The 26,665-nt window shown below is 39.7% G+C and overlaps 1 protein-coding gene across 1 annotated transcript in view; it reads left to right on the top strand.

The window, feature by feature from the left end:
* The first annotated feature begins 203 nt into the window (after nucleotides 1-203).
* Nucleotides 204-26,665, top strand: part of DGKQ (diacylglycerol kinase, theta 110kDa) — a 65,160-nt gene continuing 38,698 nt past the window's right edge. The window contains exons 1-7 of the mRNA XM_009885338.1: nucleotides 204-381; nucleotides 1,242-1,321; nucleotides 12,049-12,148; nucleotides 16,842-16,927; nucleotides 17,638-17,763; nucleotides 19,220-19,373; nucleotides 23,451-23,519. Coding sequence (XP_009883640.1) covers nucleotides 204-381; nucleotides 1,242-1,321; nucleotides 12,049-12,148; nucleotides 16,842-16,927; nucleotides 17,638-17,763; nucleotides 19,220-19,373; nucleotides 23,451-23,519 — 793 coding nt within the window. The remainder of the gene's footprint in view (nucleotides 382-1,241; nucleotides 1,322-12,048; nucleotides 12,149-16,841; nucleotides 16,928-17,637; nucleotides 17,764-19,219; nucleotides 19,374-23,450; nucleotides 23,520-26,665) is intronic.

Raw genomic sequence — 26,665 nt, forward strand, 5'->3', positions numbered from 1 at the left:
GTCATCCTTCTTGTGCCACCAAAAGGAAAGGTTACTTTGCATGGCCTGGCAGTAAGCTACACAGAGAAGTGGACCTGGATTTTAATGCTTGAGTTGGCATGGAAGAAGGGGGACTCCTGTAAAATCAGGAGTCAACAAGCTGGAGAAGGGGGGAGGAGAGGAAAATTGTCAGCTTTTGATGGCACTAGCATGTACAATCGGTGATGGCAGTGGGCTGCAGATGGGAAGCTGGAAGCGCATGGGGTTTTTCTCACTTGCTGGTGAAACTTAGGAATTGGTACAGTGTGCTTCTGAAAAGCAGTGACGTGCGAAAACTTCCTGTGTACAGCAACAATTGCCACTGGCAAGAGATCTTCCGCCACGGCACTGGGGGAGAGAGAGGTCTGTGCTTCCACGTGAGAGGTCAGCGCCTGAGCATCGGTGTAAGGCTTCATGCTTGAACTGGTAGAGAATAATTCTGAAAGGAGGAGAACTCTAAAGCCATAGCTGCTTGGCTTATTAGTTCCTAATTAATGCGAGGTGGTAGGAATGAAATAAAGAATCCCTTGTTTTCTTTGCACAGCTTAACATAATGTAAATCCATGGTAAGAAGCTGTGGAAAATATCACCCCCATGAGAAATGATTTTTTTCAAACACTGTCTTGCTTGAAAGCGTGCTTTGTGGAGCTCGGGTGGAATTCTAAACCTGTTGTTTCCACAGTTAAAGAAATAATTAGTTGCTCTTGACTTTCAAAGCCGCATGCAATCAGTGACCTTTAATTTTGTCTCCTTCATCCATTACACTCAGTGTGTAACAATATTGTGTTTTCTCCCATTTATTCCTGTCACATGCATTAGCTTGTAAAGTAATTCACTTTCAAACACTTTTATCTACTTTGGCTACATCAAAGAGCTATTGTGGACTTTAGACTGTTTAAAATCTCTTCGGAAATTTAAGAGCTCCATTTGGTGCTTATGGAGTAGGAGTGTTGGAGGGTATGACTTGCTGTAGGCCTGTAATGCATTGGGATAAACTCTCATTCCTTTTCCATTGCCAAAATCTTAGTAGCAAAACAAGCTGGAGTTCACCCACTGCAAGAATTGTGAGAGTCACATACGTTCTCAAACCTAGGGGAGAGCAAATGGGATTAAAAAGATGTCTTGTTCCTAATTGTATCTGACTCCATATGATTTTGTTTGTTTGTTTTTCAGAGTCCCATGTTTGTGAATACTTGCTCATGGCTCTTATTTTATTTTTGCAGTTTGCAACTTCATGTCTCATGAAAAGTGCCTCAAGAATGTCAAGATACCGTGCTCATGTATTGCCCCCAGCCTTGTAAGGGTGAGTAAGCACATGCTGCCTTGTCTCTTTTCTTGGGTAAATAGCACAAATTTATCACCAATGAACATGGTGTAGTACAGTGGTGGCTTGTTAATGTTGTAACGCTTAAATCAATTCTGTTAGTCATCACTGAGGGTTTTATAGCTGCTTAAAGGCAAAGTTACATTTCCTTCAAAAAGTCCCTGCTATGGGCAACTGTGGATAGTCTGTCTTTGAAGAGCAGTCATTTGCATTCTTTAAATATTACTAGATGTCCTTGTGTGTCATTACCTGGAAGCTTCTCAGTAATGGAGTGGCATGACTGATTGATATCAGTGCTCTGAGAATACCACAGAGTGTGTCATACTAAAGAAGAACTCTGTACACCACCACATTTTTTACAGCAATTACATCTCACTGGGAAAATGCTAAAGCTTCTCTGCCTAGTGAAGGGGCTGTGTTTGGTCTCTGTTGATTGCTGAATCTTAAGAATTTGCTTGTTGGTAATAAATCAAATTTATTTATTTTGGTAATTAATAAAGCACTTGCTTTCAGGTGTCCTGTGACTTTTTCCTCCCACAAGACTTCATGCTTAAGAGATTGCTTTTAAAGGGTGTGAAAGATCAATCAACTTTAAAGAAGACAGTAGGATGCAGCTAAGTTATTAGGAAGCCAAACTGAGGACAAAACAAAGTGTAATATCCACTTGGGAAAGGATGACAGAAAAGGAAAAAAAAGAAGGGAAGAGGGAGATGAGAAACTTACTAGAGAAGTTGCAGAACGCTACAAATACCTTAAGGAGCCATATGCAAAAGTCAAATGAGACATGGCTGTGAAATCAGAATCATGCATTACAGACTTTGCTAGCTAAAAGAACATTTATGGGAGCACATTGTATAGACCTGGGAACCTGTGACACGAACCCTTCTTTGTATCCTAAAAAGCTTTACAAGTTCCTTTGTATTGTAGAAACCTATGTAGAGGGTGAGATGGGAAAGTTTAAAACAATATGTAACTTGAGTTACAGGAATTCGATAGAGAAAAATTAGCCACTTGTTTTTCTTAAATTTGCTTTGCCTAGATGATGATGCTGTTACGCTTTGCTGCACACTGCTTCTTCTCCACATGTTTTTTATCTTCACAGGTATAACTTAGGTGGCAAAAAGGTGTCTGAAGTTGCCAGTGAAATATTAAGAAATGCTGTTCTAAGACTTACAACCCACAGTAAAGGGACATGTAGACAGTGAGAAATGCTATTACTAAGAATTAGCATCTTCCACTGTCTCAGTATGCTGGTGATCAGTCATTGTGGCATGGGAAAAGGAACGATGAGTCAGATGATATAGGTATCTTTACAAGGGCCTTTGGGGGGATGGTACATATCCAACTGGGACACATTCATTTAATTCAGAGTGTCTGGAGTTGTAAACATTTTGTGACTGCTTCTTTTGTGAATTTGCTCTAAATGTAATTCATTGTTCAAAATAGTATTTGTTCCTTTGCTTTTGTATGGTAAAAATCCTGCATTCAAACTTAACTAACGTTTCCACTTGCATCAGTCACGGATGTCAGTGTAGTATTTTTGTTCTTTTCCCAGTCACCATTCTCTACGTGCCCCAAGACATGAATTTTATCTAATTGTTTATTGTTTACATGTAAAATCTAACTATCCTTGCTGTGCAGTAGAGTTTGCTTTATCGGAGTGGTGGTGTCAGCCCTCAAAGCTGTTTGCAGTTCAGTGTTGCTGTATTTAGCTGCAAAGAGCCTTGTGTGTTATCCGTGTTGAGCTATAATGATTATGTTTTGAAAATACTGGATAGTGCTATTATTTCTGGGCAGTCTTGTCCTTAACGTGGTCATCCAAGTTGCATTAATCCTGGTCTGTGCACATGAAGTCTGCCATATGGGAGATATCGTTTTGTGTGCAGGCTCTGTCGAAGTAAATATTGAACTTGGCATTTGCTTAGAAAACATAACAGAGCAAAAAACAAATTCTAATCGTTTATAGAATGTGTGGAAAGTTTTCTTAATCTCCCTGCTCTCCTTTCAGATTATTTATTATTTATTTATGAAAAGGTCCAAAGTAGGAGGGAACACTGGTGGGATTTTTTTTTTTATAGTTCCTTCTAGTATGTCAATATTCAGTGTATTACAGAAATCAGATATTTTTTTTTTTTTAATACCCTGGATTTAATCTAGAGAAGATGGCAATTGTTAAAGCTCATCAGAGTGTGTGTCATTTGATACTACGTCAAACTGTCAGAGAATAATTTTTCAGCAGACGTTTCATGGAAACTTTTATTCCTGAGAGTAGGATTTCCTTCCCAGGGTCAAGTAAAGGCCCACAGAGTCATAAGCATGCCGCGACTGCTCCAGCCTCAGCTCATTTGTGACCTCACTCTTAAGGCTGCTCTGAGAATTTTTGTGCACTATTGTTAACGATTATCACCTGCATTTAGTATTCCAGACAGCGGATCCTGTTCATGAAGTTTCAAAACAACTTCATGGATCAGTCTTCTGAACAAGTTTGTGTTTTTAGGATCTGCAAGGGATATGATTTGTTTCACTGGTAAGGTCTCAGCAACTTTTCCAAATTCAAACCCTCTCTCCCCTACATTCCCATAAGTATTTGCGTAGTCTGAGGTATGTGTAGAAAAACAAAACAAACCTAAAACCCACTAACACAAAAAAAAGGCAACCCCACCCGCAAAACACCCTACAAAAACCAAAATAACAGTGAAAACAAAACCTCTTTGATTTGGTGTGAAATGTGAAGTTTTATTTTCCTGTGTTAGATTGGAATTGAAGCTGTATTACAAGTTTTTTGCCCCTTAGATTTGCCATAGAAGTTCATGTGTGTTTTCTATGTAATTGCTCTTTGAAAAGTAAATGGAAATGAGAGTACATTAAAAGTGGTTTTAGCGAAGTTAGGCATTTGCTGTGTTTGTTTTTCCTTCTTCTTGTGTTGGTGCATTGCTGTAATGGTTTCTAAACATTTCCACTTCAAGAAAGGCTGATAGGCTGCTCGTGAAACTTTCTTGTGTGCTTTTGATCTTAAAGCCAGGTTGTTTAGCATGGAAAAGTGCTGGTTTAGGTCATCAGCTTCTCCTGAAGCTTCCTATGCTAAAAATAAAACTTGGCTCTGTAGTTCAGACCGTGGGTAGCTGCTGTGTTCACGGGTTGTCATAGTGAATGGGAAGGTTGTGGTGCTCGCAGAGGTCTCTGCTGTGGCAAGCAGGTGTTGCCCATGCCTGCTGACCGGAATCTCTTCCGCTGGCTGCTGGATTCAGCTGTGTGCAGGTGGTTATTTGGGTCAGTTCCACATGCACTGAAAGCAGAAGAGAGGGAAAAAGGATACTCAGGTTAGGGTAAGTCCTCCAACCCCCCTTCTGATGATCTGTTCAGTATTGGACACTTCATACTTTGTATACACAGCAGCAGCATCTCATTTTTTCTGCAGCTGCAGGACTTCTGTACTGGGACACAACCTCTTTTTTGTTTACTTTCTCTCCCTACTTCTTTTCCCTGCCCAAGAAGTAATAGGAAGCTCCAACAAAGTGTGAGACAAAGACCATCAAGGCTTGGTTACTGCATCACTTGCCTTGTAATAATAAATCCACCTATCTCGTTCAGCTGTCAGAAATGTCTGGTGGATTTTTGTGTGAGAGCCTTAGAGAACTGGCTTTTAAGGAATGTTGTTGCAAATGGCTCGTAGACATTTTAGCAAATGGAAAGGAGCTTGACAAGCTGGTAAGGAGAATTTGATGCAGTTGGATTGGGTGGGAGTTCTGGAGAGTAGGGGCGGGGGGGGGACGGGGACGGGGACAGACACCAAAATTCCTTATTGGAAAATCATTCCTTGGTGGTAGTTGCAAGTGTTGGAGGTTTTATTTCAACATGAGTTTAAAAATGCTGCAGTGAATGCTTGCTGACCTGTTACTGCTTCTCCCAGCAGACTGTTGTAGAAGACAGGTTGAAATGCAATCATAGAATGGATTAGGTTGGAAGGGACCTTGAAGATCATTGAGTTCCAACCCCCTCGCCACAGGCAATGTCTGTGAATAAGCTGGTTGGCATATTATTGTTACATCTCATGTTCAAATTCTGTATATTTGGCATGCATCAATCAAGGGACTTTTTGTCCTGCCCCTCTTGTTGTATCTTCTTGATGGTGGTGGCAGTAGAATTAGGTCTTCAATGTGAACTTGACTCACAAAGTATACGCTTAATATTTTTCCTCTTTCATGTTATGTGTTATAAAAACCAGTTTGAGAAAGTTGTTTATTCTCTCTCTTCTTCCCTTTTATTTGTCCGTGATAAAGAGGCTTTGCTGGTGTGGGGTTGTTTTCAGAGCATGTCCTAACAATGGTTGGGTCCCAAGCTGATCTTTTTAGCAGGGCCTGTTGCAATAGGACAAGGGGCAATGGTTTTGAACTTAAAGAGGGTAGATTCAGACTAGATTTAAGGAAAACATTGTTTATGATGGGGGTGGTGAAACACTGGCACAGGTTGCCCAGAGAGGTGGTAGATGCCTCATCGCTGATAATGGATTGGAATGCGCTCTGAGCAACCTGATCTAGTTGAAGCTGTTCCTGCTCATTGCCGTGGAGTTGGACAAGATGACCTTTAAAGGTCCCTTCCAATTCAAACCATTCTGTGATTTCACTTGAGTACTTTCTCAATAGCCCTGACCACCTTAACCGAGAAGGTCCATCTCTGGTTCTTCATTACTTGACCCATACTTGCCTTGTTTCAGCAAGGCAATTGCTTGGAATGTGGCAGCCACATGCCATAATTTAGAAGTCAAATGAGGTGTAAAACTGCTTGCTGGTAACCCTGGCACTGCATCAAGGTCTCCTCCTTTTCCTCCCCAAAGCAATAGTCCCTTTAACCCTGAGGTTAAAGGGAAGGGCTTGGCACCCCATAGTTCATGAACTCAAGAGAGCTTATTATGCTCTATTGAAATTTGATGCAAGCTGCCTGGTAGCCTATGAACTCCCAGACGAGCCCCGTAGCTGTATCAATGACTCTTCAGGTTCAGAAGTGGCATGGGATGTCACTGTTTGTTTCTTTTAATACTTAATCTTTATCTTGATAAAAGACGATGGACATTGATTTCCTCTGTAGCAATAAAAACAAGGAGTGACTGTACAAAAAATGCTTTCCAGTACAAAAAATGCTAGTCCAAGCATTTCTGAATTGCAATGGAAATCTCTTATACAAGTCTCATTTTCTAGTAGAAGTATCATATATTTGGGATTTGAAATGGCATGGAATTCACTGTATAGTTCCTATCACAAAGGGTTCTTCAGGGCCTGTAGGTAAGGCCTAATGTCTTGTCACAGGGATATGTAAGATGCAGAAAAAATTCCTAGATATGGTAATGTTGCATATGGATGTATGCATTATTCCCTTGCATTAGCACCAATTAAATTTTTTGTAACTAAGTATTTGATTTTCTTGTCTCTCCTGTCCTATGATATGTTGAGACACCTTTTAGCTTTGTATTCTTACCTAATTTCAGAATTTCCATATGGAATGTGTACTTAAAGTTGCTTTTTAACACCAATACATCAAGTGCTCAAAGGAAGAATGCCAATTTGGACACAGCTGACAAGTAATTAACAGGCATTTTCCCTAAAAGGAAAAAGTAGAAACGGAGTGCATTCAAGTGCATGCAGTGTATTTAAGTTGCAGAAATCTTTTGCCACTAAAGCAGACAGGTTTCAAGCAAATAAAAGGGTTCTTTGTGATTACTGAGTAATAAGTAAGTAATTGAAAAGATGTCAATACTGGGAAAAGTTGAATCACAAAAGTTGTCAGCTTCTCTCAGAGACGGTGTAGTCTAGACACTTAATTAAGCTGGAACGAATAATCATGGCATGTACTTGGATGGGATCACCGTATCTACCTCTCTGGAGCAAAGGTTTTTTGGTGTCAGAGTGAACCTTAAGAGCATTAGAACGAAGTACTTTTGCACGGGAAACATCAGAATCCACAGAAGATGTTCTTGTTTCAGAAACGCCATTTAAATTTGTATCAGCAATTTTTTTTCTGGCCTTATGTTGAGAGCAGCCTTGGTGAAAGACCCTGTGTGACTCTACTGGGCATTTCATGAAGATGGTTGCTTCCAAGCTGGTTGTGCTTATCGTTAAAAGGCCACAGTGTTTTTGAACTGAAAACTAGTGACCTTAAGTGAAATTCCTTTTGCTATTGTTGAGAGTGTTTGTATCCTTATTTCTGTGTGCCTTTTCCTACTTGGAAGCTGTTCAGCCCCACACTACTGTAGGTCCTACAGCCCTGCTTTTTCAGTCTCTCCGGTGTGTTTTACGGAGTCCTGCCAAGTGCGAGTCTTTCTGATATGATGGGGAGGGAGATGCTTAGGCACAATAATATTTAGACACAGGCCTAGGAAAAGTTTTTATTAGGTTGTTCTTTAAGACTGCCAAAGACAGCAGCTGTTACTCTGGCATTTGGTATATCTGTATTTCTCTCGTTCCCCCTTGAGCTTGGAAGTCTTTGGCTCAGGATTCAGGCTAAGAACCTTCTTCTGCCTGAGTTGGTAGAAGAGCAGCTGCAGTTGGGTGAAGAACAGGCCCTCCTGGAGCTGCATTTTTCCTTGCTGAGCTATCCAGAAGGTTGCAGACCAGTAAGACCTGACCTGACCTGACTCCATCCACAAACCAGAGGGTTTGGGTGGTATCTGGCCTGCTCTGTATGCAGTGATTCTACTTTAGTGGAAGAGCACTTAAATTCATGATCTGCTGTAGGCCACATGCTTGATACCCTGTGATGTTTCAGGATGAGGAACAATTTTGAAAGGTACTACATAAAGAAAATAATTCTATCCTTTCTTTTTTTTTCCCAAAGTTTGGAATTTGAGTGGTTTGTTGGTGTTCTTTCTGTATGATGCAGAACTGCTGTGCACTTGCACAGATTGCACTGAAAGGGTTGGAATCTAAGTTTTAGGTTTCTGTAGGATCAAATTTTATTACAGGCTGATGGGAACTTGTGTTGCACATTTTTTACAGAAATGTGTTACATTCTGTAATGCTTTGGATTTCTTAACAGATGGTAGAAAACAAAATAAGAACTAAGAGTATCTTGTCCATGAGTGCAAAGTCATTCTGAAGCTTACGCTGGAGTGTTACCACTATGCTTTCTATTGATGGGCTTCTGATCAATACTGTAAGGGCACTTAGATGTCATTTAATGGTATTACTAGCAGAAATTTCCTGTATTTTTCTATGGAAATTGATTTTAGTGGTTTGCATAAAGTAATTTAAGTAGTTGTATTGGAAAAGCAGTTTTAAACTTTCATGAATTATTAACTTTCTGTAGGGCGCCTTATGTATCTGTACTTTGCTGTACTTCTACAGGTGGACATAAAGAATAATACATAACATTTCATATTCTGACATGCTGCCTCACTGGCTTTCCCAGTCTGAGTTTTTATTTTTATTTTTAAATATATTGAGTGCTTGGAACTTGTTCAGCAACAAAAGAAATGTAGAGAGCTGCTGGGAGAACCATGCTGTGATTAATGAGTTTTTTATGTTGTACTTCCTCTTTTACCTTTTTTCTTTTTCCGTCTTATTCCCATCCCACTTCCCACCAGGCTCTGCTGTAGTTTTATACCTGTCACTTCTAAAGCAAGTTAGAAAGACCACTTATAATAAACAAAGTTTCTTTGGCTTGTTTCACAAAGGCAGAAGTAGAAGGAACACATTTTTATTTTTTTTTCCACCCAACATTTCAATCAGCAAGTTGTTCCCTTCCCTTCTTTTTGGCAGTGACTGGAGACTTCAGAGGATTGTCATCAGAGTCTTGAACAACTGCAGAATTCAGCCTTAGTCTCCTTCCCTTGAGTCTTCTAGATAAGTACAGTCAGACCCTGAATAAGTTCAAATCTTGTCGAAGTTCTTTCTCACAGTCTTTCCCAAAATAAACACTGTTTTTCACAGAACTCTGCTTTGATCTATGGAGTGTCCTTTTTCTTCAGCAAAACCTTTCTGTGACAATAATGACAAGCCTGTATTTCTACTCCAGATGTAAGATAAAATAGCCAAACTCATGGCCAGGGAAAGAAAAGTTCTCTGTGTTTCAAACACGGGTTGCTGAGGGGATTGGATGCTCATGCTGGATGTCCAAAGCAGGTTATTCACCACTCTAGAGCTAAAGGAGGTCTCCTCTGCATCTGATCGCAAGGGGAGTACTGCTGCCCTGGGGACAGCTGGCTCCGCTGTGCCCAGGGCTGTGGTGGGAGTAGGGCAGGCAGGCGACTTGAAGGTGACACCTGAAACCTGAAGACAGGTTGGGATGTGCAGAAAAGCTCTCCTGAAAAAATCCCACCAGGGCTTTTCAGTACTCCTTGCAATTGCTGTTTCTGGCTGGGAATGTGCTCACGTCACCATTCTCATTATCTCTTTCTGCACTGAAACTCATTCTGTAGGACAAATTTTGGGCACGTAGCCTTCTCCCACTGAATGGGGATTGGACTTTTAATTTTGGAGTGGCTAGTGTGAGAAAACAGGTCTGGCACTTCACCCACAGAATAGCTGAGCCAGGTAACTTGTATGCTACTGTACAGGGAGGTTTGGTTTTTTCTTTCCCCTGAAGAAGTAGCATGAAAGTGCAAGAAAAGTGGGCAGGGATTGTGAGCAATGAACTCCATATGAGATAGTTTGATTAAGATTCCCCAGGCTCTCCAGGATTTTTTTCCCCTAAGGGTATAGATTCTTTTTATAAACATACATGATATGACTAGAGTGTTCTGATTAAAAAAAAATAAAATTATAATGCTAGCCAATCATGAGCTTTGTGTCAATTAGAGCTGGAGGGCTGTAGAGAATGAAATTTCTGTTTGGGTTGATGGGAGTAGGAGATGGACCCCAAAGCATGGTTTGTCTACATTCTTAAATCCCAAGCTCATCCATAAAGTAAAAATTTGAAGCTTTTGGAGGCAAGGATGTTTTGTAACATGTCATGTTGGAGATACTGATATGAAATCCTTTGGGTAGGCTGGCTGGCAGCCCAGTGTGGTGGGGAGCCTGGGATCTGGACAGGCAGTTTCCTGGTCAGTCAGGGACCAAAGATTCCTCCAGACAACATGGTCTGCTGGGGCAATGAGCTGGTGACTCAGCTGTGCATGATCTTGTTCATGTCTGAGAACACAGGCGTATTTCGTACCTTTCTTCATCCTCCTTTAACCTCCCAAAGATTCTGAGAAGGACTGGAAGAACCACGTGCTTTGCAGTTTGGGGGTTAGTGATTTTTCTTGATTAAACTTCCAGCAATGTTCATTTTTCCTTCTGTTATATCAGGCAAAACTTTATCTCATGTATTTCATTCTGCATGCTCGAGATATGGGATTGTTTAGTATAACTGTCCCCACACTTTCAGAGGCAGGAACACTGGTGCGAATTAGACCTTTATAACTGGAAGCAACTTCTGGGTCATCAAATTCTGTGTTCCCAGTATATGTCAGATTTGCTGCGAGTGGTTCTCAGGAACACCCTAATATGCAATGAGAAAAATTCAAATCCTGCTCAATATCTTGGAAGGATTGTTTACTAGTACATCTGAGAGGAAAAGAAGCTCTCAATGACTACATGTATCTTAAGTCATTATTTCTGACTTTTTACTAGGAATGATTAATTTCATTTCACACCATTTGTCAGCCTTTACTGGCAATATTATTTTTTTTTTGTGATGCAAGAACCAGAAGATAAATCTGATATGTTTATCGTCTCAGGAAGGGCATATGAGAAGCATAAAGCTAAATACCTAAGTGTTGTCAAACTTTTATGGAAGTTGTTTGGATTCGAGAATTTTAAAGATGCGTTTATGATTCTTGCTTCTAATGTGAGTGTCAGTTTTTAATAAAAGTGTGTGTCTTGTAGAAGAGTGGTCTCTAGAACAAGTGTAAAGCTCAAGTATGTTTCTTATTCTTCATATTTCGCCTTTTCTTCTCTTGTTCTTTTGATACTGTCATGTCCAGTCTTCATTATTAATCGCTGAACAAGAAGAAAACTCTACCATTTTAGGATAAGTGAGTAGTATACTAGAAATATTTGTTAAAACCGCTGGTACAGCTCTTGACAAGAGGATATTAAAATGCATCATCTTCCACCTGCAGTTAACATGAACCTCGGTATGGATGCACTTCAAGAGCTGCGTCTCTGTTCCATCCAGGCTTTGAAGCTCGGGGTGGGGGGAGACCAGTGCCTTTGTCCTGATCAGCCAGTTGGCTGGGCTCTCTTTGGAGAAGAGGTGAAAAGCATGTGAATAGTACTGGACTGTGGCAGCGCTGAACTTGTAAAAATTGTCTTCAGTCTGTCTTTAGGGTATTTTATGTACATGTGCAGCTATTAATCATCCTTGATTTGATTAAGAGTACTTAGGAGAGAAACTGTGATTCCAGGTGAGTTGCATGGGACTGAACTCAAAGGAAATCTTTCAATTTGTGGCACTCTGAATCATCAAGCAGCTGACCGACACTTAAATATATATACATTACATATTAAAACTGAAGAATAAAAAAAAAAATTTAAAATAAAGTATTTGAAGTAAACTAAGTATGAATTTTTTTTTTAGAAGGATGATTTGCCCTTAGATTTGTTCTCAAGCTTACTGAAGTTTATGTTGTATATACTGTCCTGTCTTGCATGACAAAGAAGTTTCTATGAATTGTAGCTAGCACTTTGAAAGTTGTGGTTGATGATGTCTTATGCATTCTTTGTTGGCAGGTTCCAGTTGCACACTGTTTTGGGCCTCCAGGACATTACAAAAGAAAGTTTTGCACTGTGTGCAGAAAGTCACTAGAGTCACCTGCCTTTCGATGTGAAGGTAACTTAAAAACCCCTACTTGTATAGACATCCATGTGTTATGCAGTAATGTACACTTGGTTTACATGGCATACCTCTGAGGTATGCACACACACGCGTGCACTTACTGTGTTTGAGAGGTTTTTGGGTTGTTTATCATCCACTCATTGATTGTGGAAACATGTACTTCAAATTAAGGAATAATAAATCAATAAACTTCAATAAAACAGAAACTTGTCAAACACGTACGCTCTTCTCCTCCGATTTACTTTGAGCAAGTCTATGGTGTTGATGGTGTGCAATGAATTCATGCTGAGATGTACAAAGAATGAGAAGCTATGATGGCAAAAGAAAGACTTCTCCTGTTGAGGTAGTTTATTTCTGTTTCCAGTGGAAGCTTTTGATACAGGGAATCATCAGGTATTCATGTTTCTAAAACTTCGCCCTTTCTACAACAGAATGGAATATAACTTTTATGTGTTACTGGTCTCAGATATCTGTTGCTTGTAATGGGGATGAGGTGCCTTCAATGGAAAGATATTTGAAAATATTATTTGACAAAATAATACTGCTCTGAGTGTTCTGACATGGATTCTCTGAAAAAACAGTAATTAAAGAAATCACCCTGTGATTACCTGTGAACTGTTTAAAAAAAAGATAAAAAAGATAGAGTCTACTGAGAGATGAGCCAATTCTGTAGGGATTCGAGATGCTTTCAAAATTGCTGTTATGCTAAATATAATGTCTTCTTTTATATGGTCACCTATGTGTAGGTGTAGGTGAAACATTTCTCTTGATCAGGGCATTAGACTTATAATGGTGCAGTGGTTTTGTTTCTGCTTTTGTCTGGTGAGTTACATAATGCATCTAAACTATGTTCTTCTGACTGGTGGGAATCTGTCACTTAATCTAGTTACCATGTGAGTTGGATGATTTGGTGGGATGGTCTGAGATCTGCAGATACCACAGAGTTTTTTATGATGATCTGTCTTAATAAGCCTCAGAACTTGTGTGGCATGAGATAAACATAGAGAATTTGAGAAGAAAATTTCCACTAGCTATGTCCTCTTAGCTCTTGAAAGTAGCTTTAGTTTAGTGATCTATTTTAGTTAAAGCTTTCTAAATTTTGCTTTCATACTCTTATTCTCTTAATTCTACTGTATTAGCATTGTATCCATTGTAAGGGAATATTTATTTTTTCAGACGTTTCCATTTAAGTGTTCTTAAACAAGAAACACATGAAATCCCATGTTATATTTAGGTATTACAAATGCCCAAACATTTTTTTTTTTCTGGTTCAGTGAAGGTTCTGAATTGTGTGCCTTGCATGGATTAAACAGTTTTCTTGTTTTGTGTGGTGTGACTTGTTTGCTATCGTGTTTTCTGAATACTAATAAGTCTACAACTTGTTTCTCCGATATTTTTCTGAAATGTAGCTTAAAAAGGGCAGTTGAGGTTCATAAAATGCACAAGATTCTTCCTTCAAAAACACTTTCAGAATTTGTTTTAGAAGTCAGCTGTTTTAATCTGTAAAGCTTTTAAATCCAGATGGAGATTTTGAACTTACTTCCTTTTTTTGCTTACTTCTAATGACTTAGCTTAATAGTGCAAGCCTGCTCTTGGTTATGATGTTCTCTTCTGATACTGAAATTTTAAGAACTTTTCCTGGAATCTTTGCCATAATTAAGGTAGAAAAGAGGGTTAAGATGAAGTTACCTTTTTTAAGCAAACGATTGACATCATTAGATGTACTTTTAAAATAATTTAAATAATATGTTTTGGACTCTGTCTTACAGTAGGATAAATTTTCTTGAAAGACAGTTGAAAATCTTCAGACAAGTCCTAAACACTGTGGGTGCATGGTGGGGCACCTGTTCTCATAAATGAGCATGCATGTATATTAACCCCTGGTGACATAAGTACTTACACTTCATTGGCAAAAATTACAATATTGGACTCCAAATTCTGCTGACAATTACTATGTGCTTTGGATAGCTGTTTTTGCTGTAGAATCCACTGGTAACAGTGGAACCTGGATTCATGATGGTGGGAGTTGCTCTCCCTTTTCTTTCCAAGAAGAAGGGTTAGAAAGAAAAAAAGAGGAAAGGGAGTAACCCAAACATTTTTTTTTTTGGTGTTGGGTTCTTTACAAATGTTTCTTATTAAGCATCAACTGGGAGCAGCCAATTTACTGGGGGGGGAGGCAGTTAGCATTTTAAGGGTTATTCTGCCAAGTTGATATATCTGAAATTAACCAACTTGGGGGTTTGGCAATTACAAAAGAATTCACAACACTTTTATGACTAGCTTGAACGAAACTGTCATTCTGTTGTGAGTTAAAAAGCTGTGTAGATTATGGAAGGGCTGATAAAGATTAAAGTTCTTTTTGTACACCCCCTGATTTGACTTGATCTTTCCATACCAAAGTGGGATACTTTTCCTGTCAACGGGAGCACTATCTTAAGGGTTTAACTCCTGTGACACTCCCGCCCTCCACATGCACACATTCTCTCATTAATTCTGAGTTGGAGTTGGTGTTAGAAGCAGCAGATGCAAATTAAACCAAGGGGGAAAAAACCCTCCCTGTTCTTACAAAGTATAGCAAAGGGCAGTATGTGCCTGTTTTAGCAGAATTAGTGATAAAAAACACAACACTTTTGTTAATTCCTTGAAGCCGTAATTTGGTCTACAGAAACTTTTACCACTAGCGAGGGTGTTGCTCAAGGCCTGGTAGCTGAATTGGCAAAACTGTAAAATATTCCTGTTATATCTTTGACTATGGAAAATGTGAGCAGTGGAGGGACTCTGTCACACCATGTATAGAGGTTCTTGAGCTCAGTGAAGACACGTAGTGTGGGGAGTCGTACCTGAACGCTTGTGGTTGACATAGTAAGCCCTGTTAAAAGGCTTTGCTTTGTTGGGGTGGTAGATCATGGTCTTCTGTGGGGTTAGAGTAAGACGGTGTTAGTGCTGATGACCTTTTCAAGAACCCAGAGAGTGATTTCAAAATAAGGTATTACTCTCTATGTAATTTAATACTGTTTTCAAGATGATACTTTCAGATAATGTGGCTAATATGCAGTTGCCATCTTCCAGTCTTCAGGTTACGGTCTTCAGATCTTTGTGATGTGCTTGGAGCAATAACCTCTTTGAGCAGAACAAAGGAAAATATTTGAAGAATTTGACGCTTGCCTCTTTACTTTTATTTACTCGGCAAAAAATCAGATGCCTTCCCAGAGTACTTGTATACACAAGTCTTTCAAAAGCAGCTAGAGGAGCATGTCTGTTTATGAGGTCCATAGAGAACTTTCCTAACTCTCGCAGTAATGAAGCTCAAAGCTAGGTATTGAGGTCTTTGAGTTGTGGGGTTTTTTTAATGGCTGATCCTTCGCAGCATAGCATTTTAGCTGGGTGGTTTTTTTTTTTTTTGTAGATTCTCTTTTCTTTCACATGTGATACTTCAAGTGAGCTTTTAAATAATGAAAATACTTTATCCAAAACCAAACTTGCCTAAAACTTTATAGGCTTCACTGAAACTTCTTCCAGCTACAGTATCTAACAGGTGTTTTGGAAGATTATCTTAGGCATACTTAGGAGAGTGTGCTGAAAAAGTGATTATTTTCATGACAATGAAGTGGTGTTTTACAATATGCAGACATAGCTTGAACAAATCTTCTCTGAACTTAACATACCAGTTTATTCTGGTCAGATTTAAAATTAAATCCATCGAGTGTCGTCTGGCAATAAAAAGGATTTATTTCCTGAGTGAAACGTGCTTTCTTGCTGTTGCAGTCTCCCTGAGGATGATGACATCCTCCAGTCAATGTTGCACGTTCTGAGGTCAGCCTGCGTCGCATCACTGCGCAAACGCAGCGAGCCGGTGTGCCGGTGCAGGCGGGGGGGGGGGGATAGCTGCCCCGACCCCTGCTGCGGTGCCCATGGGACCGTGAGCGGGACGGGGCGCCCGGCTGCGAGCAGGAGGGGAGCCCTGCCGCCGTCCTGCTGTTTCGGGGGCAGTGGCCTCCCCTGCTTTGCTGGTGACTCGAATGCACCTCATCTCTTTGTTTCCCTGTGCTTCTGAGAGCTACAGGGATGGAGAGAGGGGCTGTCCCGCAGAAAAGCTGTTTCAAACCCTCGCATCAAGTGCCTGCTTGCTCTGCTGTAGTGTTTGGAAAAGGCTTTGTAAGGGCAATGGAGTATTGCTTTGGGAAGACCATTACTTTACACTCAAGACTTAGTGGTATTTGGATTTGGGAGGAGAACTTTTGTGTCTTTCTGTCAATGCTTCTAACATTCAGCTTTGTTTTGGATTTGATTAAATCAAAGTAGACTTCGGGCATGGTTATATTGGAGTAGGCAGCGGTTCCTGTGAAACTGTGAGACAAGGCTGTAATAAGACAAATGATTTTTACAAATTTAACTTGCTGTATTGGAGGAAATATGGCAAGTGCTTATGAGCAAAATTAGCTCACCCTTTCCTTATACTTGCTGCATCAGTTTAACACAAAGGAAACAGAGCAACATGCAGGACAATGCTGATAAACTTCTTTTGTTGCCTAGCTGTGCTCCACAGAAAAGAGCATGAAGGAAAGAAAGGGTGGTGCAAAAAGGTAGTGGAAGAGTATTGGAGGGATGGAGGGAGAGAGGGAGGGAGGAGCTGCAAAAACCCCGGGGTTTCCAGCTTAAAGAAGTTTTCTTGTTTTCATGCTTTTAGTTTGTGAGCTACATGTGCACACAGACTGTATCCTGTTTGCTTGCAGTGACTGCCGGCAGTGTCACCAGGACGGGCACCAGGACCACGTAAGTGCTGATGTGAAAGTGCATTTTTGGTGTGAAAACATGGTCTAGAGGAGGGGGAGGAGTCTTGGCCTTTTCTTTTGTATGCTCCCAATTATCAAAGCACTTTTGTTGCTTATTGGCTGGCAAAGGAAACGTGTGGCTTCAGAGTGTATTGAAGATAGCGAGATGAACTTAAACTCTGACACATTCCATTCATGATACTTAATGAGGCTATGCTGAAAAGTCTGTGTGATGTATACAACATCCTATTTAAAAAGAAAAAAATTAAAATCAAGCATCTTATCTAAAAACTTGCATTGCAGAAGCTGGCATGGAACTCTCCTTTTATGTGTTGGCTGCACTGCATCCCTGGCAAACGTTACTGTATTCCTCAAGCTTTCTGCAGTCTGTCTGAGGCGAAACTGCCCAGCTTGTTACTGTAAAATACATGCATAATACTGACCTTTCAGGATTTATTTTTTTAAAAAGAATGTTGGTTTTGGTGGGCCGTGAAGAAAAAGCAGTAGGTGATAAATTTTTTGATAGTTTGATAAACTTGTTTTGGTGAAATGTAAGATTGTTCAGGTTCACGTTTATAGTGAGAAAATACTTGATGGTCCTTGTCTGTGTTGCTTTTTCCTCAGACCTGTTTGAATTGCTGATTTTAAAGTTAGGTTGAATATGCTTCTGTACCATTTTGTGTAACGTTAAGTCATGATGTGTTCCCTCAGGATACTTATCACCACCACTGGAGGGAGGGAAACCTTTCTTCCAGTGCTCGTTGCGAAGTTTGCAAAAAAACCTGTGGCTCTTCTGAGGTGCTCTCTGGCATGAGATGTGAATGGTGTGGCATCCTGGTATGTTGTCCTGTTGTGTATATTTGTCGGAACCATATGTGTATGTATATATACATATATATATATGCACATGCTTATTTTAACACTTTACGTAAGCATACTTTATTTGTACACTTTAGAAATATACTTCATATACACTTCATAAATACACTTATTTTATACACTTATTTAAATAAACATATCTCTTTGAGTTAGATGGAAAACCTGTTCTTTTTTTAACCTTTTCTTTTTTTAATTAGTTATTAAAATGAGCAATTCTCAAAATCACAGTTAAACTTCATGTAAATCCAATGGAATTAAAATTTAACACAGACTAATCATTATAGATTTCTGCTTAGAAGCCTGCAGTTACTTTTCGTGTGTAAAATGGGAATTTGTTTCAAATCACATGAATTCTGCAGAGTCAAAGACTACCATTCTAATACGTTTATTCCTCTTTCAGTGTAGAATAGTTCTTAACCTGTGGGGTTGGGGTTTTAAGCTGTCAGTATTGGTTTCTGTGTTTTTCCATTTACATGGTGCGTGTTTATTTCCCGTGCAACGTGATGGTACACTTCAACAATCCTCTTGAAAGTCGCAGCTTTTCACATGGTGGTACATAGTCTGCTGTGTAGATAGCAATTGATCCATCCACTAAATTCGACTTCTTATTGAAATACAATGAAAGTGCAAAGTAGCACCGGATGGGGTGGGAGCTGAAAAGTATATGTAATAAATCATTCATTTGCTACTTAATGCAAGATGAGGTATTCTATGTAATCATAATTTAAAATGAAACCTGAAGTTATTCAGTATTTCAGGTATGATTGGAATAATTTAATTTTTTTTAAAATATGGTGGGGTTTGTGTTTTTAATCTGATTCGTAATTTCTGAGGTGGGACAGGCTGTCTTTGAGAGCGGTCTAAGATACATAACATGCTATATGGCAACACATCCAAAGGTACGTGTATTCGATAATGGCAGAAGATCTCGTATACGTATAAAGGCAGAAACCAGACAGTCATGTTTTGGAAGAAAACTCCAGACAGAGTTATCTCTGAATCTGCAAGTGGGTACAGCTGTGTAAGAGGATATTGCTGTTTTCAAGCTATTCAGTATAACCTGCCTACCTTTCCCACCTCCCCCAGTAAATATCCATATAGATCCAGGGTTTGAGACTAAAACGTTAAACTTCTCCACATAGCTATATAAAAACCTTTCGGTTTTAATAGAGCAAGTTTGTAGTACTTGGAGTTTCGTCACATGTTAAGGCTTCCCATTATTGCTCATATAAAAACTGAATGGAACAAATGAAAATCTAGTGTAAAAAATGGGTCACTCATTTCATAAAAATGACTTACAAAAGGTCTATATGCGTCCTAGCCTGAGTTTTGTAATTCCAGTGCATATTTTGTTATAAACAAATTTACTTTTTTTGTATCTCACTGAGTTCTTAATGGATGCTTCTATTTATAGGCTCATGCTGCTTGCTACATAATTGTCACACCAGAATGTACTTTTGGAAGACTAAGGAATATGATTCTTCCTCCAAGCTGTGTGCAGTTATTTTCTCGCAACTTCAGCAAACTGCATTGTTTTCGAATATCAGAAAACTTGCAAACAGAATCAGGTAAAAACTTTCACAGTTGAATGCAATTAATCGATGAACATGTTTAACCTAACGTTGTAATTCACTGAAGCATATCATTGCTGATTTTCACTGGCTTTTGTGGCAATACTGTAACTGCTTGCTATTTCTGGGACAGGATGGAGATTTTTAAATGCAGAATGTGTGAAAATTCTGTTTACTGGTGCAGGGCAATTAGAAAACTGTTATTTAAATAGCAAGCATGCAGAAAGTGAAAACCTAAAATCCAAAAATTTGCTTAGCAGATTAGTGTTATCATTACTACAAACACTTGCTGATATATGTGTTGGTTTTTGTTTGACATATCGTATATACAGATATTTTTATTTGTCTCTTTGATTTAGCATCTGCCCTTTTAAGATTTCTGTGCTGGGTAATGTTCTGCTGCCATCTAGAGTATGTTTGTGTAGCAGCTCTTTAGGAACAAGAGAATTTTTTTAAGCCACTGAAGTATTTTCTAATTTAAATTTTGATTATTACATTCTTGTGGAAAACAAATAGAAGATAGGCAAAATATAGGCTGAGGAAGTTAAATGTTTGCAACTCCACGTTTCTCAGCCTGACAGGTTGTTCTCGAACTTTCTGCTTTGAACATGTAGGTTTGGTTTGGGTGAAGGCAGTTGGTTGCTAGCAGGAGCCATGCATTCTCATGTGCAGAAGCTATAGTGGGAGTCCTGCTACTGCATAAACTGCCTGACCCTAAGTCTACATAACCTAACTACTCTGAAGTGACCTATGAAAGTGTGAAGCAGGAGAGGAGGCGTTATGTTGCTTTTGTTGGTTGGCATGTTTTTTTCAGTGAGTTATTTTAATTTGTAATGAAATTGCTTGTTGGTGGGGGAGGGTGAAGTACAGCACATACTTCAAAGTCATGGAGGTTTCTCATGCTTCCAACGTAAGAAATACCAGAAATAAACAGTCTGGATGAGCTTGGTTTTGCTGGAAGACTGATGGTGAACCTTGATTCAGGTTTATTGTTAGGTATTCTACAAAGGCTTAAGTGAAGATAAAGTTGTATTATTATTAACAGAAGTTAATCACAAACCTTTTAAATAGCCTCTTCGGGTGTGCTTTTTTTTGATGTTAACTGTTTATCTTTTAGACAGTGGTGTGTTCTTTTAATATGTCAGACTTAAACTTTTTCCTCTTTTAATTCTTAAATCACCTCTAAGTTAAAATGGAACTTGAAGCACCTTCAGTGAAAAACTCCAAGGTTGTAGCTGCATCTTCTAGTCTCTTCCTTCATTATTTTACATGATAGAAGAGAAGGTTTTCCATTTCAGGACTTTGGCTATATGCTGAGGGTATAAGTTTGTGTTACGCATAGTCAAGGGTTCTTTTAAGTAATAATGTTTTTTGCATTCCTTTAATTACAATATATGTCTTGTACTTTGAATTGAGAGAATGCAGTGCAGATCAGTCATTAGCTGGTGGTCAGAAACAGACAGGAGGGGAAGGGGAAATACTCAGTAATAACATCTCCAGTGCTTTAATGGGACATAAAAAACAATGAGAAAAACCCAACACATTTGGAAAGCCAGAATTCGTTTTTATAGTGCTCAGCTTGCACATACCCAGATGAAATACAGTAACACCCTGCAAAATCTCTTTTCTAGCACCAGGTCTCTTTTCTGTCAGTCTGTGAGGATTTCTGCTCCCTGGGCTCAGCTCCCCATCACGTGGTGGGCAGCAGCCTCCCAGGGTGGAGGTTCTTTCCCTCTGCTCAGATTCTTCCTTAAAGGCAGAGCTGGGAATTGCCTTAAACTGATTCTCACATCACTTCACATCAAGGGAGCTCAGTGCTCTGGCCTGGTAGTCCTTCTTTTGTTACCCATGTTCACAAAGCAGACCTGCATCTTCTTTCAAAAGCCCATTAGCTTCTAGCATGTGCCAAAAGTTACCAAGATGCGTCACAGGTCCAGCAGCTCCCTGACACTCTTCAGGATGTTTTTGAAGGTCCTCTGATGATGGAGCAGCTCAGGACATCTGCCCTGGGAGTTGCTGCTGCTTTGCTGGGGGAAAGCTTAGGCTCCAGATGGCAGATCTCAAAGACTGCATGCACAGTTAGGGATGTTTCCACGGAGCGTTTCAGCTTTGTTGGAGGATAATTAGCACATCTGTCCTCACTTCTGCAGGATACATCATGCAAGCATGGGCATTCAGAGTCCTTACACCGCGGCATGCACAGAGGGTGCTCATCTGTTGCCGCAGCTGACAATGGGCATCAAGATTGTGAAAAGTCTGGTCCTCAGTACCAAAGAAGTGTTGGCCGTTGCCTGGATGAGTTAACTGCTGCAGCACAGCTCTTCCCAAGCTTATGGTTGGGAAGTGCTAGATGACTTGTCTGAGACAGAGAACTGAGCACATCATTGCTGCCCAAATGGGGATCATTTGTCCAGATTAGTTTTTGCCACTGAGCAAATGCTGAGCTTCATGGCCAACATTCAGTGAACAACTCTGTGCTGAAAGTGGCTTTTCAAAACTCTTGGGCGAGCAAGGGGAAGCAATGGTAGAGCAGTTATCTCCCCTTCCTCCAATTGACTCCTATCTCAGCATATTTCAAAAGAAGTCATTGAACTTAATTGGAATAGTTTCAAGATGCTATTAGTGTAGAATTTACCTACTATACAGAGTGAAGGAGAAAGAGTAATGAAAGAAAGATGTCAGCTCCTTCCTGTGTAAACTTAGACAAAGGGGAGGGTTGGGAGCAATCAGGAAGTCTTTTGTTTTTTACTGTTGTATTTACTTATTCTTTATTTAATTTGATTTTGTCTGAAGTGAAATTTGAGAAGGCATTCAGCTTCCTTTTATTTCAGGGTGTTCCAAGACCGTGTTGTCTAAATTCATCTCCAATTTGAAACTTAATCTGTTTGTCTGTCAACTATAACAGGGAAAGTATTTCAACCCTTCTTTTATATTTTAAAAACCCCAACCCAGAAACATTATGCTGGTCTTTCTTGTAGTCATTTGGAGTGTTACCCAAATATTCAGTAAGTTACCTTGTCTCCAGTTTAGGACTCCTTCTAAGTACCCTTCTTGACATGCTGCAGTTCTGCTTCTTGGAAGGTTTTCCTGAGTTAGGACTCTGACTTCCCTAGTACCTCTTTTGCTCTGAAGGTCTGTCTCTGCTGATTTTATCTTATTTTTTTCTCTCTTGTTTTTGTGCTTTGATTTTCTCCTTTCTCCCTGAACTGCAAGGCATAGTTTTTATAAAGATATTGTCTGGCTTATATCTTTTGGGAGCTTTGACTGCATCCCAATCAAGACTGATTGTGAGTTTCAATGGGTGAGAGTATGAATACCATTATACGATCGGTATTCAGTGGGTTGGCTTATGTTGCACACTACTGCTACCATTAGAGAAGATAAAGTTGTCATCTTTGGATTTGCACCTGTCTTCCTGTATGGACCTGAGTGTCAGGAATGAGAAAGCAGTCAAGATGTTATCTTCACAGAAGCAAATGTAAATGTCAGTAGCTTTTATTTTAACATTTTCTAAGTATTTTATGTGTGATTTTGCAGGCTGTGATATCTGACATGTTAGCTCCTAGCTTTTAGCTAGAGTGTTGAGCTGCTGTCGAAGTCCTCTTCTGGAGTGCAGGGATTTCTTTCTCTTTGGTTGTCAGCAGATCTATTTTTCAGTTATGAAAGTTATTTATATAATACCCATACTTCTGACTGGAACGCAGTTACTGCAATTCCTGGGCTGATTTGGTGATTTAAAAGTTAATGGAAACCATATATACTTCAGTCACATGCAAACATCGCAGCTTGAGAAAGAGATGAAATGCAGTAGTTGCAGTGTTAAAGCTGATAGTAGAAGGACTTCAGGTATGCCTTCACTGTTGTTACATGACAATGCAGGTTTGGGGTTTTTTATACTGTTTTTATAGTATGGATTATTATCGTAAAATAAGCAGAATAAAGTGTGCTTTTCTGACTGGACTCTTTTGTGTTAGCTTCTTTGAGGGAAACCATCCTTAAATGACGAACACTTTTTATTTTCCCCTTAGTTCAAATTACCAAGAATCCTGTCTTAAAATGTTTCTGTTTTCACAGATGAAGATGATGATGTTGATGGGTCAACACAAGGGTCAGCAAAAGATGTCCAGATTTCGACAGACTCAAGTAAGCAGAATTTTCGTAAGTGGTGAATAGTCACCCATTCCAGTCTTTATTCATGTAATCTTAACTTGCTTTGCCGTATGAAAAAATATTAAAGGGCTGTTTTTCTAATGCTGGGTATGAATTTGAGGTCCAAAGTTTTGGTCCAACACGTTTATCCAGGGTCTTACAACTGTTGCATCACTATTTTCCACTGGTAGATTGGTGTAAGTGACAATCTGTTCGTTACCCTGACAAATAGATCATTTCTGGTAATCAAAGAAAGCAAGCATGGTGTTAACAACCCATAGATAAGCAACCAATGTAAAGGGCAGGCAGCATGTCTTTTCAGAGCCTTTTTCTTTGAAGGTAGCTGGATCCAAACCTTACTGAACACACATGGTGATTTCATTTTATTTTATTTTTTGTTGGGCACGTTACAATAAAACTGTATGTATTCCTGTGTGTCAGGATTGATCTGGGTTGATTGCTTCTTATGCAGTTAAATTCTTATGTGTGTGGAGATTTCTGGGGTTGGAATTAGCCAAACTGTTACTTTTCAGAAGATGAAGTCAACCACAATTTAAAGGCATCCTACTCCCTATATCCATTTGAGTAACTAGAAAAACATGGTACTTACTACCTACTGTAGCTGCATGGATTGTTGTAAAAAGAGAAGTTTCAAATCAATAAATATGAAATGTGGTGGGGATTTTTTTTGGTGGGTGTGGTTTTGTTTTTTTTTTTTTTGTGGCCTAAAGTTCTTACAAAATTAATAGGATAATTTCATTTTAAAAAAAAAAATCCAAGTCAGTAAATAATTAACCCAGTTATGGAAGTGATCTCACATATACTCTTATTTCACTTCTTAAAATTTGAAGCTGGTGTCTCTTTAATGACTAAGTTATGATCCACCACCGTCCTCCCTTAGTATGGGACCAGACTCTGACTAACTGCAGTTTATCTAGGAAACTTTCACTTTTTCCAGTGTTTTAAGTGACATAAGTCATTGAGTGTCAGATTTTTATACTTCACCAACTAAGGCTATTTCCCTCACTCATGACTGTTAAAGAGAGCAAATTGTGTATCCAGATATTTCAACTAGATTGGTTGAAAGTACTAGTACAGGACAGTTCAGTTTTAGACAGCCTTCCCAAAAGAAGGAAAAAAGATATGAAAACTGCGGGCAGAATACAAACTTTAATGTGTCTTTTATTCATATACAGTGTCTGTCTATGGACTGGAGAAAGCAGCAGTAGATGGTACATTTTCAAGGCTCTTGTAAAGAATCATTACGTGTGTTTTAAATAGAACAGTGGCATTAAAAAAAATTGCTTCCTTTTAATACATTTTGACAAAGCAAAAGTCAGTGTAGAGCCCAGTAACTTTGCTATGGTTTAGAAAGCTCAACAGGTAGGGACTGATTTTAGTGTATCTTTAAAAACAAAGCATTCACAAAAAAAAAGACAAATGTTTGAAAGCTTTAGTTTAACGATGTTAGGGATCTCCGAATCTGGTACCCGAGTAGAGGTGAAGCTGCTGCAGCATCCTGTCCCCTCTGTCTGAGCAGGATGAAGGTCTGAGAGTTGGAATGCGTGTGTCTATACATATATATGTATACTTCTACGTGTGTGTGTGGCTGTGTACATGTATATGTGCATACATACACGCACATACACACTCCTTCCCCGCCTAGGTCTCCCGGTGGACCCCCAGCACCCACGGTCTGTCCAGCAGCCATCCTGGACCTCCTGGTCCCTCCAGTAGTCATCTCCGCCAGGTGCCTCATTCACAGAGAAGCATGCGCACATGACTTCCAGGCAACTTACTTTGCATGCCAGTGAGTCCAGCCTGATGTTTGCTGGGGGTCACACAACAGCTGTCACTCTGGTTGCTGGCGCCGTGAACACATGGGTCACGGTGACCTGCGGTCCTGCTTCAGTTGCTGCACTCACAAACCCATGTGCACACATGCCTGCAGCAGAGTGGAAACCACACCCACAAAAAGGGTTAGAAACAGCATTTAATGAGAAGACAGGACAGACTATGCTGATTAGGTGCAGGGCATGGCCAGGCACACCAACCAGCGACCTCTCTACCTGTGACCACCTTCTTTTGTCTCCGTATCCCTCTATTTTCCCATAGTTGTTCCTCCCCAAACCACCTTGATCCCTCCCTTCAGTTCCTCCCCTAAACATCACCTAACAACTCTCGTACAATCCCAGAATGTTCTTCCCATGCATCTCAAACAGCCCCACACCGTGAGTGGCCTCCTCAGTCGGTGAGATGACTTCTGCAGACAGAGCTTCTCCTGCAGACTCACTTGGTGGGTGCCACCCATGGGGCTGATGCCCTTGTGTCAGGGCAGGGCATGGCTTCTCTGGTAACTTCTCTGAAAAAGTTATTGGGGTTCACCTGCCAGCCGTTGTGCTTCTGTGCCTCTCTGTGTGTGGGGAGTCATAACCCATCATATTAAACATGACAGAGGCATGGTTATAGAATGCTGGACCTCTTCCACCTGTATCTAGATAGTACCTTTTGTGTAATATGGGTCAGGGGTGAGCTGCTTATTAGCTTCTGTGTGTTAACTCGGTATATCTGCCACACCTTTTGGAATGTTACGATGCTCTCCCTGAGAAGTGTCTGAACTGAACTATATTCCAGAATATTGTAGCTTTTCTTAGTTCCAGCTCTCCACATTTTAGAGATGCATATTTGTAAAAACAGTTGAAAACCAGTCAGAACAAATGGAATAATATTTACTTGTAAAGGCATGCTTTTCCGTAGGAAAGAGGCTAATAGAAAAGGATGCAAAGTCTGTAGATTAATACTGGAAGAAAGTTTGAATTTGTGGTCTGCGTTCCCTTTTGTTTCTTTGCTATTGTAGTAGGCTTATTCAGTGAAGTGTAAAGTTAGAAGATCTAAATGTTAATTTTGGGAGGTTAACTACATTAAGTCAATGGTGGAACTTAGCCTGCCAAGATACTGAAGCCAAAAGCATAAAATGACCATTAAAACTGCTCTACACTTTCTGAGATGATAGATTTAACAGACTTACAAAGCAGGTTTGGAAAAGGACTATAAATCCTTGTGCCTGGGAACATGAGACAGCTTCTAAGGACTTGTCTACACAGTGAACAGCTAACCTAAGGAGAACTGAATGTTACAGG

Source organism: Charadrius vociferus, unplaced genomic scaffold (assembly GCF_000708025.1).
Source record: "Charadrius vociferus isolate BGI_N301 unplaced genomic scaffold, ASM70802v2 scaffold60, whole genome shotgun sequence".
Lineage (NCBI taxonomy): Eukaryota > Metazoa > Chordata > Aves > Charadriiformes > Charadriidae > Charadrius > Charadrius vociferus.